Source organism: Mizuhopecten yessoensis, unplaced genomic scaffold, assembly GCF_002113885.1.
Source record: "Mizuhopecten yessoensis strain PY_sf001 unplaced genomic scaffold, ASM211388v2 scaffold4119, whole genome shotgun sequence".
In the NCBI taxonomy this organism is placed as follows: Eukaryota; Metazoa; Mollusca; class Bivalvia; order Pectinida; family Pectinidae; genus Mizuhopecten; species Mizuhopecten yessoensis.
This window is the reverse complement of record NW_018405385.1, coordinates 17010-31381: the sequence shown is the minus strand read 5'-3', so window position 1 is coordinate 31381 and position 14372 is coordinate 17010. Positions and strand designations below refer to the sequence as shown.

The window sequence follows — 14372 nt, the reverse complement described above, 5'->3', positions numbered from 1 at the left end:
ATGTAAACACATGATATCCTAGATAAATGATTACGATGTAAACACAGGATATCGTAGATAAATGATTACAATGTAAACACAGGATATCCTAAATATATAACAATGTAAACACAGGATATCCTAGATAAATAACAATCACAGGATATCCTAGATATATGATTACAATGTAAACACAGGATATCCTAGATATATGATTACGATGTTAACACAGGATATCCTAGATGTATCATTACGATGTCAACACAGGATATCCTAGATGAATAATTACGATGTAAACACAGGATATCCTAGATATATGATTACGATGTAAACACAGGATATCCTAGATACATAACAATGTAAATACAGGATATCCTAGATAAATAACAAACACAGGATATCCTAGATAAATAACAATGTAAACACAGGATATCCTAGATATATAACAAACACAGGATATCCTAGATATATAACAATGTAAACACAGGATATCCTAGATACATAACAATGTAAACACAGGATATCCTAGATAAATAACAAACACAGGATATCCTAGATATATGATTATGATGTAAACACATGATATCCTAGATAAATGATTACGATGTAAACACAGGATATCCTAGATATATAACAATATAAATACAGAATATCCTAGATAAATAACAAACACAGGATATCCTAGATATATGATTACGATGTAAACACAGGATATCCTAGATATATAACAATGTAAATACAGAATATCCTAGATAAATAACAAACACAGGATATCCTAGATATATAACAATGTTAACCCAGGACGACTAGATATATGATTACGATGTAAACCCAGGATATCCTAGATATATGATTACAATGTAAACACAGGATATCCCAGATATATAACAATGTAATCTGAGGATATCCTAGATATATTAATACAATGTAAACACATGATATCCTAGATAAATGATTACGATGTAAACGCAGGATATCCTAGATATATAACAAACACAGGATATCCTAGATATAGAACAATGTAAACCCAGGATATCCTAGATTTATAACAATGTAAACACAGGATATCCTAGATATATAACAATGTAAACACATGATATCCTAGATATATGATTACATGTTTACATGATATCCTAGATATATGATTACGATGTAAACACAGGATATCCTAGGTATATGATTACAATGTAAACACATGATATCCTAGATATATGATCACGATGTAAACACAGGATATCCTAGATATATGATTACGATGTAAACACAGGATATCCTAGATATATAACAATGTAAACAAAGGATATCCTAGATATATAACAATGTAAACACAGGATATCCTAGATATATGATTACGATGTAAACACAGGATATCCATGATATATGATTACAATGTAAACACAGGATATCCTAGATATATAACGATGTAAACACAGGATATCCTAGATATATAACAATGTAAACACAGGACGACTAGATATATGATTACGATGTAAACCCAGGATATCCTAGATATATGATTACGATGTAAACGCAGGATATCCTAGATATATAACGATGTAAACACAGGATATCCGAGATATATAACAATGTAAACACAGGACGACTAGATATATGATTACGATGTAAACCCAGGATATCCTAGATATATAACAATGTAAACACAGGATGACTAGATATATAACAATGTAAACACATGATGACTAGATATATAACAATGTTAACACATGATGACTTGATATATAACAATGTAAACACAGGATGACTAGATATATAACAATGTAAACACAGGATATCCTAGATATATAACAATGTAAACCCAGAATATCCTAGATATATAGCAATGTAAACACAGGATATCCTAGATATATGATTACAATGTAAACACATGATATCCTAGATAAATGATTACGATGTAAACACATGATATCCTAGATAAATGATTACGATGTAAACACAGGATATCCTAGATATATGATTACGATGTAAACGCAGGATATCCTAGATATGTGATTACAATGTAAGCACAGGATATCCTAGATATACAATGATGTAAACACAGGATATCCTAGATATATAACAATGTAAACCCAGGATATCCTAGATATATAACAATGTAAACACAGGATATCCTAGATATATGATTACGATGTAAACGCAGGATATCCTAGATATATGATTACAATGTAAGCACAGGATATCCTAGATATATAATGATGTAAACACAGGATATCCTAGATATATAACAATGTAAACACAGGATATCCTAGATATAAAACAATGTAAAATCAGGATATCCTAGATATATAACAATGTAAAACCAGGATATCCTAGATATATGATTACAATGTAAACACAGGATGACTAGATATATAAGAATGTAAACACAGGATATCCTAGATATATAACAATGTAAACACAGGATATCCTAGATATATAACAATGTAAACACAGGATGACTAGATATATAACAATGTAAACCCAGGATGACCAGATATTTTTGTATGTAGACTCTTCATTCTATTGGCGAGTGGACAAGTTTACAATTACGATACCATGCTAATAGGAATACGTGTCATGGCATGTTGCAATACTCACAGGTGCATTTGTTGAAATTTTCACAATTACACTCTAGAAAAGTTGGTACTCATTAGAAACATGGCAGGGAAGTTTTAAGTGGCTATGACTTGCTGAACTATAAGAGATTGTTGTTTCATAATTACAGTTGGTCAACACCGTTATGTAACAGAGCCAAAAAATGAGGTTTCAACTGTCATGGAACAGGGGCAGAAGAAGACACAGACAGGAATGGAGGACACGTACGAGTCATTCCTCAATGGTACAGTCATTTTGTCTGATTTATTATGTAACTGGGTGTTTGTGTGTCAATGTAAATATATCAGTCAAGGGTTTCTGTTTTATACAGATATGTTAAACTAGGTATGAAACTTGTCCCGATGATATTCTGAGTGTAATTCTGTATCTAGGAAGAATTTATACCCTGGTAAGACCCTGCTAGATATGTATAAAGTGAAAGGTTGGTATAATCCTGCATATTATATGGGTTCATCAACTGAAAAATAAAATTATGTCGAAGGTGATCGTAGATACAATTTGATTGTTGTGGTTGCAGTTATTGGCTATGAGAAGAAGACAGAAAGTACTAAGCAGAGCCCCACCCCACACTACATGTACAACACCAGGAGGGGCAGTATGACATCCAGCATCCCTGGCCTCGACATCCCAGTAACCGGTCAGTACAACAGTCATTAACACCTAGACACCGGTCAGTACGACAGTCATTAACACCCAGACACCGGTCAGTATGACAGTCATTAACACCCAGACACCGGTCAGTACGACAGTTAATAACACCCAGACACTGGTCAGTACGACAGTTAATAATACCCAGACACTGGTCAGTACGACAGTCATTAACACCCAGACACCGGTCAGTATGACAGTCATTAACATCAGACACCGGTCAGTACGACAGTTAATAACACCCAGACACCGGTCAGTATGACAGTCATTAACAGACCGGCATTTGGCTCAGGCATTTAACCAGCTTTATATATACAAAATGGGTCATAGTATTGTATATCCTGCAGTATCCTTACGTTAATTTGCGTGGTATCTATCTCCGGCATTCATTAATTGATGTATGTTAAATAAACTTAATACCAATGTTCTATTATAAGTATATATAAAGCTTGAACGAGTTCACATTTCAGAATTTTACAAATACTTTCAGTGAAGTTCTGACCGTTTGTTCAGTTTTTATGCCAAAGTTTTTCTGGAGCATAATTTACTTTTACTATTTCACTTGTTTTCTCTAAACTGATATATGTTTCTTTGGAAGGCTAAATAACCCATAGTCAAATCAGGTCTCCTGCCCTACTCTATGTGGAGTTGTTGGAGTTGTTGCCCTGAGTTTGTTTTCATATCAAATTTAGCCTGGACCACAACTTCCTTGTTATTTCACCGACATTCACCAAACTTCCTACTTTTGCCGATTGATGCAGTGTTATGGCCGTTTGTTCTTGATACCAAAGTTTGCTTTCAGCAGAACTTCCTTGCTACTTCACCTTCACCAGAAACTTGTAATACATACATTTGTCTTGGGAAGGTCATATTGGAGCATCTTGTCTGTTACTTTAAACTCATGAACCAAAGTACTGTGTGCTTACCCATTTTAACTCTCTTTAGAAATGTTTTACTTTCTTCTGTGATGTAGTATAGATTAGTATAGACGTAGTATTTCTTGGTACCTGGGGTATATATGTTGCAAGAATAACTGGTATTCACTACCTCTTGGATGTATTGATTAATACAGAGTTATGAAGACTTTGTGAGTATATCAATACTAAAGTGAGGACATTAATTAACACTGCAGTCTAAATCAATCCTGCGTTGCATTTGATGGACAATATTGGCCTAAGCAAGTCTTTGGCAAGGCTCGCCTGAAAGCAGCATCAGACTACTAGGTCCGACCTTATTTAATAAACAAACAACTGTGGTCCGACTGGTTCAACCGTTTAAACGAAAACGGCCCAGCTTATCACTGTAGACCAGTAGCTGCACACAACATTGTTTACAGCTGTAATCACCACATTTCAATGGAAGGGGAGAAACTCTTCCGGATTTGTGCAGATGCCGTCATTGCTACTGGCAGAATACAAAAATTAATTCCATTGAAATCTGACCTGTCCTTAACCAGTGGGATGACAAAAGTCTAGACAGTGACATGGTTTTGTGTGGTGATATAGGGCAAAGTCATCAATAATTCTGTTATTTTGTTAGAAAACACTGTGAAATATTTACAATTTATTATATCATGCTTTGAACTTGTGATTATATAGGTGACAACAATGGTGATAGGTTTAAGAAGCCTACTGCCAGCTCCCACCTGGGTCTGTTTGCCTCAGACCAACAGTCAGGAGGTATGTTTCCCTCAGACCAACAGTCAGGAGGTATGGCTAGACCACTGGATAGCATGGCCGGACCACGGGCCCATATAGCTGGTATGTTGTGTCTAGTCCCAGACAAGCTAGTTGTAGGTGTAACAATGGTGACTGTAATATATAAAATCGGGAGAATCCTGTAATCTGATTGGTCAAAATGATCTTTCTAATTTGCATTATCACAGTCAAATTTAACTTCGAGTCCATTTGCAAATGGAAAATCCCTAAAGTGTCTTTGATAGTGTTAATTACCGACTGGTAAAAAGTGTGTAAACAATGATGTGAATACAGTTTGTTTTATCTACCATTTTTGCTCACTTTGATATTTTTCACATTTAGTACATAAATATCTGGACCAGGAGAAAAGTAAAAAAAATGAATTAATTTATTGTCTACAGTATTACCTCTTACAGAGAAACAATAGTCATGATTAAAGTTCTTTCTTCAATGGTTATCAAAATGAATATCAAGAAATCATTATGTTATTATGTTCATATCGTTGTACATGCCACAGACAGTAGATAACTGTATTTGATTACTGTTGTTACAGGTTCCCTAGCCAGTAAGCCTGTATCCTCAGCAGCCTCTACACCGTACTTCAACGCTCCTATCAGTTATAACCGCCGTAAGTACTCCTACTGTACCATTAGTCGAAACACTCAGGTAGCCATAGCAATCGATTAAAAACAGTAACGGTGCATGTTGTTGATATGTTATATCTATCAGCATTCAGAATAAGCATCAGAGTCTGAACAATCATATTTCCTGTGTCCATGATCTTTGTTTTCCAATATTTATGCTATTAAACATATAGTCTGACTGGCCTGTCATCAAATACTCAGTATTGTTTGTAAACGTATTTTCTCTCACAACCACTGTAGGTTTCCTCAATCCTGACTCATTAAATAAACCCAACAGGAGTTGTCAAACATTTTGATCAGAGGGTAACACCCTGGACATTATTTCATTGGTCAATCTTCGTATTATGACGTTAAGTAACAATGCTTTGCGACGTCATCTTCCATTGTGACGTTATAGTTGTTCATGGCAATGGTTTCTGGTCAGAAACAGGAATAATGTATGATGTGTCTTTATACAATTTTAAAATGAACTAACTGGAGTTGGATAAACATGATAACCAACCATCACTCATTTAGGAACCTTTATATATGTATTATTATACTGTACTTTGATATAATAAAATCTACATAATACTTATGTAAGAGGGAAGTATTAAATCAATGACAATTTCATTCTATTGACACTTCTCTGTTTTCTTTATTCCAGCTGGTGTTTTTCCTTCAGCTGCTCGACTTAACCAGATTCTAAGGAAGTAGTGAGGTAACCTTTACCTGTGTAGTCATGGTTACGTCAAATACACAGGAAGTAGTGTGATAACCTGTGTAGTCATGGTTACGTCAGATTCACAGGAAGTAGTGTGGTTACCTTTGTGTCATGGATACATCAGATTCACATGTAGTGTGTTTATACCTGTGTTGTCATGGTAACATTTGATTCACATGTAGTGTGTTTATACCTGTGTTGTCATGGTAACATTGGATTCAAAGGAAGTAGTGTTAATACCATCAGTGTCACTGTTACTTCAGACTCACGGAAAGTAGTGTGGTAATCACAGTTTAAGTACATTAAACCGCCTTGTTGTATTCACATACCTGGGGTACATTATTATGTGATACTCTCTGGTATTGGAGCCTATCTCAATGTACTGTGAAAACAGATAAGAATGAACTGATGGATATACAAGTGCTGTAGGTTTGTTCCTTTTTATCTATATGACATTCTTTGTCTCTTGTGAAAATAAGAAACAGAAAATCGTATGTACTTGTTTCTGATTAAGATTAAAAGGAATTGGATGTATAATTAGTTTGTCATGCTAATAACATAAATATCTGCAGATTAATGTAAAATAAGAAAATCATGTGGTATTCATTGTTTAATGTTATGATTTTGTGACAAAAGGAATCATGACTGTTACAATATAATGATAACTGTGTTGCATTTAGTGTATATTATAATGAGCAATATTAACATTTTACCTCCACCAGCTTCTATCATGGAAGTTTATTTTAGGTGGCAGTAGTTCGGATTTTAATTACATGATTTTCCATTGATGGTATTTTTCATCAGGTATCTCTTTTCATTTTTTTTTAGGAAATTTGAATGCAGTAATATATATATATATTTTAAATACATGTACTAGTCTTTTGCTTTTTATAACAAAAGACAAAACATCAATGTGTTTACAATTGTAATGCCATGGATTTGAATATATCCTCATTATATTGTTGTATATTGTTTAAATATATCCTCATTATATTGTTGTATATTGTTTAAATATATCCTCATTATATTGTTGTATATTGTTTCATTGAATTATCTTTTAAAGTGAAATTTGTTTGTTAGTTTTCTCATTTTATTCTGGTCAACTTTTATAATGTTGAAGAATTGGGGCAAGTTTTATGTAAGAGAAGTAAGAGAGAATAGAGATAAAATGTCAGAATGTAGATATTTTGGGCAGTGCTTTGTGTGTTGAGAAAGTACAAATGAAGTTTGGGAAAGAAAGGTTGATAGAGAGAAAGGAATGCCTACTTGCATTAGTAATTTACAGATGAAGTACCTGCTATGTTGACAATGTCATCATCAAATTCTGTTGAAATATTTGTCTACATTGCAACACTGAATAAAATGTTATGAAATCTTTCACTGTATTTATTCTTTTGTTCTGAATTATGTGACATTAGTAATACATGTAAATCAAGTGGCGCTCACCTGAACAGGACACCTTTTTTCAAAAACGGAAAACAGAATAAATAATTTAAGGTAGATCCACCATCAATGATTTTGTGAGAAATAATCTTTTTCATTCTTAAATTATTAAGGAGCAAGGAAAGTCAATAAAACACAATGAACACATGGCTACTTAAGTACTTTCAAAAACTAGGGCTTCATAAACATTAGGAATCTCGGTGTCAAACGTTTTAGAATGACTTGGCCCAAGACAAGTGTGCCGTAAATTTCTATTAAGAATATACATTGTTTCATCAATGTTGTATTCCAAAAGCATTTAGGGGCAGATCTAGTATTGTTTAAGTGTGTATGATCTAGTATTGTTTAAGTGTGTATGATCAATACAAATATTATAGTTATACACATGTACATTGAAGCTTTTCCGAACAATGAAAAATACCGTAATTCTTCATTAAAATATATTATGTACGAGTCCTCTCTCTCGAGTCTTTCAATCATTAAATAATATCCAAAGACTGAAAAAATGAAAAAATGCCTCATTTTCTAATATGAAATAAAGAATTTCTTTAAAAAACACCCTTAGAACTTTTTGCGGGCAGAGAGGACATATATTTCCGTGTAATAACATATCAGTGTATGTTAAAAGATTTCCCGGACAACAAAACGTGCTGTAAGTCATATTATGAGTAAATTATCCCTATCCATATAAAAATTTAACATGGAATTAAATATTACAACATAGAAAGTAGTATATTTAATTGATAAACCAATGTTCTGTATTTAAACAAGTATTGGAAATTAGATTAGCAACCAAACATATCAAATTGTATACCCTATGTCAAAAAGCAAACTGTTGTAGTATTTTACAACAAGTTAAACAGTGTTTGATCAATTGTAATTTGAAACCGAAACCAATAAAGATTATAAACATATGGCTGCTCTTTTCTTTAAAACATATTTACTTTTTATCTAAATGGTAGCTACACACTGAGTGTGTTATTTAGTTGACCAATTTTTTAGTGACTAGGTGGAATAGCATTTGTTCAGTCTAAATTGGTATTCTAACGGGGACTTGCTGTACCTCTTTAACTTCATCCGTTTAAAAGATTTAACTAGAGAAAAGGAATGATAAATACAGTATTGGTGACGTTTTCCCTTGTAGTTTGATAGTTGTTGCATCTCGCCTACTTCCAAGATAGTATGGCTAATTCAGGCTTCTCTTTGTCAGCTTCCTATTTTGACATTTATTTACAGTACGTGAAGTCTATTTTACGATAGTTAACTTTCCTATCCTAAATCTAGAGTAAGTGTACCATTGTTTTTGGTATTCAATGACTTGTTCTAGTGTCGGAAGTTAACATGATATGTTTGGTTCTTTACTCCAGAACCTTAGCCCGTATTCATGAAACTATTCTCATGCTCAAGCATGGATTTTGTGCTCAAAACAACTTTCTTGTAACTCACTTAAATCATGACAAACGATCAAAATGTCAAATGTAAACATTGAAATAAGCATTCGGCTTTTGGTCTTTTTATTTTTTTCCCAAATCATTGACAAAAAAAAATTGTGATTAATAATTTAAAACGGGAACAAGAAATTCGGCTTGAGCACAAAACCCATGCTTGAGCATGAGCACGGTTTCATGAATGCGGACCCAGTGTTCTTGGTGTCAGCACTTCGAATATTAGTTAAAACCGATAATTTACGAAGCCATGGTTTTCTTCCAGAGGGCCTTAATCTACGAGAAATCTTATGGTTGTCATCCTTACCTTATATCTGACTGTAAAGACACGCACCTAAGGTGCCGAGTACTCTGTATTCCAGTTGACAGGAGCTGTGTGATTTACCACATGTGGAAGTAAGCAGTAAATGCAGACCTATATTTTGTAAGTGGTTGTTAGTGTCTTTGTTTTGGTCTCTCCTCGGATCCTGGTGTTGTTTTCACGTTTCTACTGCAAGTTCTGATTTTCTCCCTGTGTACACGGTGTATACTTTATACTATTTTATTATGGTATATTATCTTTTCAAACTGTATGATCTTTTTCTGAGTGTGTATTTTTTTCAATAAAAAAAACAAGTAAAACTTCACTTTCCCTAACAATTGTTTGTTTTCACGGCGTTTGGTTACATCGGTCGCATTACTGCTTTGATCACAAACTTAATTGACGAAAAAAGTCTAAACCAGCATATATATACTAATTCACAAACCGGGAGGCTCAGTATTGGGACACACTTATTGACGTCTATTGTCAAATCCAGGAAAGTACAGCAATCATCAACGATTTAAGACAATGTTATCCTGGGTAAAATCCTCTAACCTCTCTAAGATATGAAGCTGTAATAGAAGATCTGGGGTATATTTGATTTATTTATTTTTGTTCTGGAGGATAAATGATACGAAAATAGTTTCGGAATTCTGGTTATTACAGAACAAATCATCATCAATTCATCTCTTATATTTGATAGTCATGTTGGTAAGATATATTTGATAAGATTTTATTTACTGATTTCACACATATGATTCAGAGATGGTGTTCTCGATTGGTGTATTCTAGTTCTATTTCTATGTTGGCGTTAACTGTAATACCGGGAACCCTGATGTTTTCGTTGTCTTAACATGGTCTTGGTGTTTGTTCAGGTGTTATGTGGATTCTTAACGGTTTTTCTAGAATCTCATCAACAGTCGGATTTTTGTAGTTCAAAACGTCAGTTTTAGATGATCTAACTGGTATAGTAATGTGATGCCCAGTAATTCTTTCTGAATTGCCACGTGTTCGTGACTCGCACGTTTGCATGTGATTGTATCACCTATGTCTGTAAATAGTATGGTATAAACTCTCAATGTGATGTGTTTGGTTTGTTCTACACTGGAGGTACTCCATTGACCAATCATACATGTGAACACGAATCGCGTGGTTATCAAATAACAACTATGAATCTGCTAATTGCACAAACAACGATATTATTGCAAAGTGTTCCTCAAACTAAGAAATCGCTATATTTAACAGAATAATTATTTCGAACATATTTTGATAGAGGCAATTCAAGTAGCGACTTCATCAAATGTTGATTCTGACAACTCATAAGAACCACTTGGAAACTTGACCTACCATCCGTGATCGTTTTAAAAATCTATTTTTTCTTTTGGCCTCTCCACATTATATTACCCGTAGTATTCCACCGGATGGGAACGTTGCCGAGTCACGATGTAACGATGTCGTTGTTACGCTGGATACAATTACATTGTTTTCTATGTAACACGGGATTTGATTGGTGTAACATGTGATCAATAATGGGGAGAATATGACACAGTGAAGAATTCTTTGCAGTAAGGTGTATTCAAGGTTTACCAAGCAGTTAACTGAATACAAACACACATCAGCAGCTTCACCTGGGTATAAGCTTGTTCGCCTCATGGAAGATTTCGCTTGATTCCAATTATCCCCACGAAAAATAATATAGCTTGTCAAACATTCGAAGAGTTCTTCGTTTTGTATGACATTTCGTCTTTGTCACATCGTTATTTCTGATTGCATTTTATTTGTCGCTGCTCTTCCATTTCCCCTTTTCTCGTAGAAACAAATCATATAGCATTTGCTATTACTCATGGACAGTTTACTCCTAGGGTGTTTTTGTGCCTTAGCCTTACGTTGGCTATAGGGATTTTACAGATTTCACCAAGGTTTTTCGTTCTGATTATCGTATGTGTGCACTTGGAACCAACCAAAACATTGAATATTCCCTACTGAAAACGACTACTTCGGTAATCACGATGACTTACCACGTGTAATATAAGTCTAAAATCCAAAGTTTAATGATGACGGAAGCTATAACTTATCTAGTGTTAAAGTGGCATTGTGTCTCAGCGACGTTCCCATTCAGTGATTCCTCATGTTGAGACACGTCTCAAAGAGGTGGTGTCATCAGACTTTTCTTTCTAAAGCAGGAAAGAAGCAGATACAAACTATTTGTTTTAAAGAAGAAGTAATGAGAGTACAGATTTCTATGAGACGTTTTAAACTACAATCATGCAAATAAGTTTATCAGCGAATTGTATCGTTGTCCTGTGTTTCTGCTAGGTACTGTCAAAGATGATGGCACCTCTGGTACTAGAGGTGTCCCTGAGGCCTTACCTACCACGTAAGCACCTCTGGTACTAGAGGTGTCCCCGAGGCCTTACCTACCACGTAAGCACCTCTGGTACTAGTGTCCCTGAGACCTTACCTACCACGTAAGTTATAGCCATAACTTAACCACTCCGACATAGACTTGTGATAGCGGCTGTGACGGTAAACGCATGCTATACTTACTAGTATAGGAACTGCATGTTGATATTAGTTAACTTTATTCACACATCTGTCTTTGTGTTTATTTTACTCAAAATGATTTCACGCAGTTAAATATCAGGCACTTATATGATAAGGGCTTTAGAGCGATGGTGCTATTGCTAAATGCAGAGACCATAATCTATCAATTGACTGTAAATTAGATCTTTTCGATAAAGCTATAAAGCCTGTCATGTTGTATGGTTGTGAAGTCTGGGATTTTTATAATTACAAACTTTTATAACGTTTACATTTGAAATTCTGTAAACATATTCTTCAGGTGAAAACATCGACACCCAGTTTCATGATTTATGGAGAACTAGGAAGATTTCTCTGAGTATAAATATCAAAGTTCGAATGATTGGATTTTGGGCCAAATTGTAAGAACCAATACCTAATAAGTTAAGTAATAAAATGTATAGAATTTTTATAAACTATAATACTCAATGGTCGAATTGTATTAAAAATATCCTTGATGAATGTAATGTAATACATATATTTGAAAGTCAAGAATTCAAAGGTACCCAATGGTTTGAAAAATGCAGTTTTTCATATACTCAAAGATAAATTCATTAATAATTGGAGAAGCGATGTTTTCAATTCACCTAAAGGGACCAATTACAGATTATTTTTAAATGAATTAGTTTTAGAAAAATACCTGCTAGATCTCCCTCCAAGACTAGCAAATATTTATTGTGAATTTAGAATTTGTAATGTTAAATTTCCGATTGAATGTGGTATATATGAAATTGAAGACGAATATCATTATTTGTTTAATTGTAATGACCACCAAATACTACAAAACAGAAGAAAATTTATGTCGAGATATTTTTTTGAAAGTCCTAGTACTTTCTAGTTCAATACATTATTTAATAATGTCAATAATGAAGAATTAATTTCACTTATAAAATTCCTTAAGCACATAATTGAGCGAATTAACATTGTCCATTAACACCATGGTTTATGTGTAAATTGTACTATATGTATGTATATAATTCTCTACACTGTAACCAGTTTGCGAGAATAAAAACTTGTCATTGTCATTGTCTGACGACTCAGGAAGTGGATGGATAAACTTATAATGCTTATCCTTTTTGTTTTGCATAAAAAATATTGGTGATACATATTTTAAATGTGCTGTATAATATCTAGCATACTTCTGAATGGCAAATGTAATCGGGAGATTAACCATGGTCATCGAGGGGCAATGTTTATATATGTACCTCAATATTTCACATTGACAAGGAATCGTAGGTACTGCAATCTACACCAGGAGAAAAGGTAGATATTGATCGCAGACCACGTACCGTACCGTACGGCGACCTACATATACAGATAGATCGTTTACAGAGTCTCCAGTGTTCCGTGCCATCCACTACAGTATATTAAAATTGTGTATGCTGTATGTGAGTCAGTTCGTACAAGATGGCTACACAACCACAACCACCACCACCACAGGGACAGCCACAGCCTGGTGGCTACCCACCACAGCCACCCCCACCGGCGGGGTACGCGCCCCCACCCGTATACCAGCAAACCGCAGGTAAGCTTATGCTTCACATTGTTTATTGCTGTGTCTAGTACAAACCTCGCCCGAGGTAACATATATAACCTCATCACTGTAGTATTACCATCCATTATTAACTGACCCATTCTAATGTCCATGGCTTGATTATTGTTGAGTATCTATCTTTAATGACAAACTGACGAACCCTATTATACACGGTGTATATGGGATGATGTTGGGAATTAAGGATTGAAAAAGTGACGAACCCTATTATACACAGTGTATATGGAATGATGTTGGGAAATCTTTGGTAAATTCAAATGGCTGCCGAATTGGCCATTTTTTAAACTTGTGTAAACATTCTGCAAACAATAGGCATCTAGTTTTTGACATATATTTCAAATGCAGGTGTGCTTTTAAAAATTATCATAATTATCTCTTGAAAGTTTTTACAGAGAGTGGGGAAAATGGAAAAAAGTTTTACTTCTTTAAACTTAAATTGAAATGATTTCTATATCTAGACCCATTCATATCTATTAATGGACTCTTGAACTCTGACAGTTGGTTAATATAAAACTTTTATACTTGTTTTGAATAGATATTACTATCTTTGAGCAAATGTTGCCAATAAAACAATTGTCGATGATTTAATTTCAACTTCTTTATTTTTGGAAGGCCTGTCTCTCTCAAATCTGTCGTCCTTGTCTCTGTGTTGATTGTCTTTGTGCGTATATGTCTTGTGTGTCTGTCTTTGTATGTCTGTCTATCTGGCAGTTCTTGCCTGTGTCTTGTTTGTCTTTGCCTCTGTGCACATGTCTACTTTTGTTTTT

General features: G+C 34.2%; 2 protein-coding genes across 2 annotated transcripts in view; both read left to right on the top strand.

Annotated features, from left to right (window-relative positions):
• LOC110448528 (serine/arginine repetitive matrix protein 2-like) overlaps window positions 1-8616 on the top strand; it is a 53341-nt gene extending 44725 nt beyond the window's left edge. Inside the window, exons 24-28 of the mRNA XM_021494808.1 lie at window positions 2702-2815; window positions 3110-3229; window positions 4839-5000; window positions 5491-5565; window positions 6228-8616. Of these exons, the coding sequence (XP_021350483.1) occupies window positions 2702-2815; window positions 3110-3229; window positions 4839-5000; window positions 5491-5565; window positions 6228-6277 (521 nt within the window). The 3' untranslated portion in view covers window positions 6278-8616. The remainder of the gene's footprint in view (window positions 1-2701; window positions 2816-3109; window positions 3230-4838; window positions 5001-5490; window positions 5566-6227) is intronic.
• A 4664-nt stretch (window positions 8617-13280) lies between these two features.
• LOC110448525 (lipopolysaccharide-induced tumor necrosis factor-alpha factor homolog) overlaps window positions 13281-14372 on the top strand; it is an 8870-nt gene continuing 7778 nt past the window's right edge. The window contains exon 1 of the mRNA XM_021494805.1: window positions 13281-13578. Coding sequence (XP_021350480.1) covers window positions 13461-13578 — 118 coding nt within the window. The 5' untranslated portion in view covers window positions 13281-13460. The remainder of the gene's footprint in view (window positions 13579-14372) is intronic.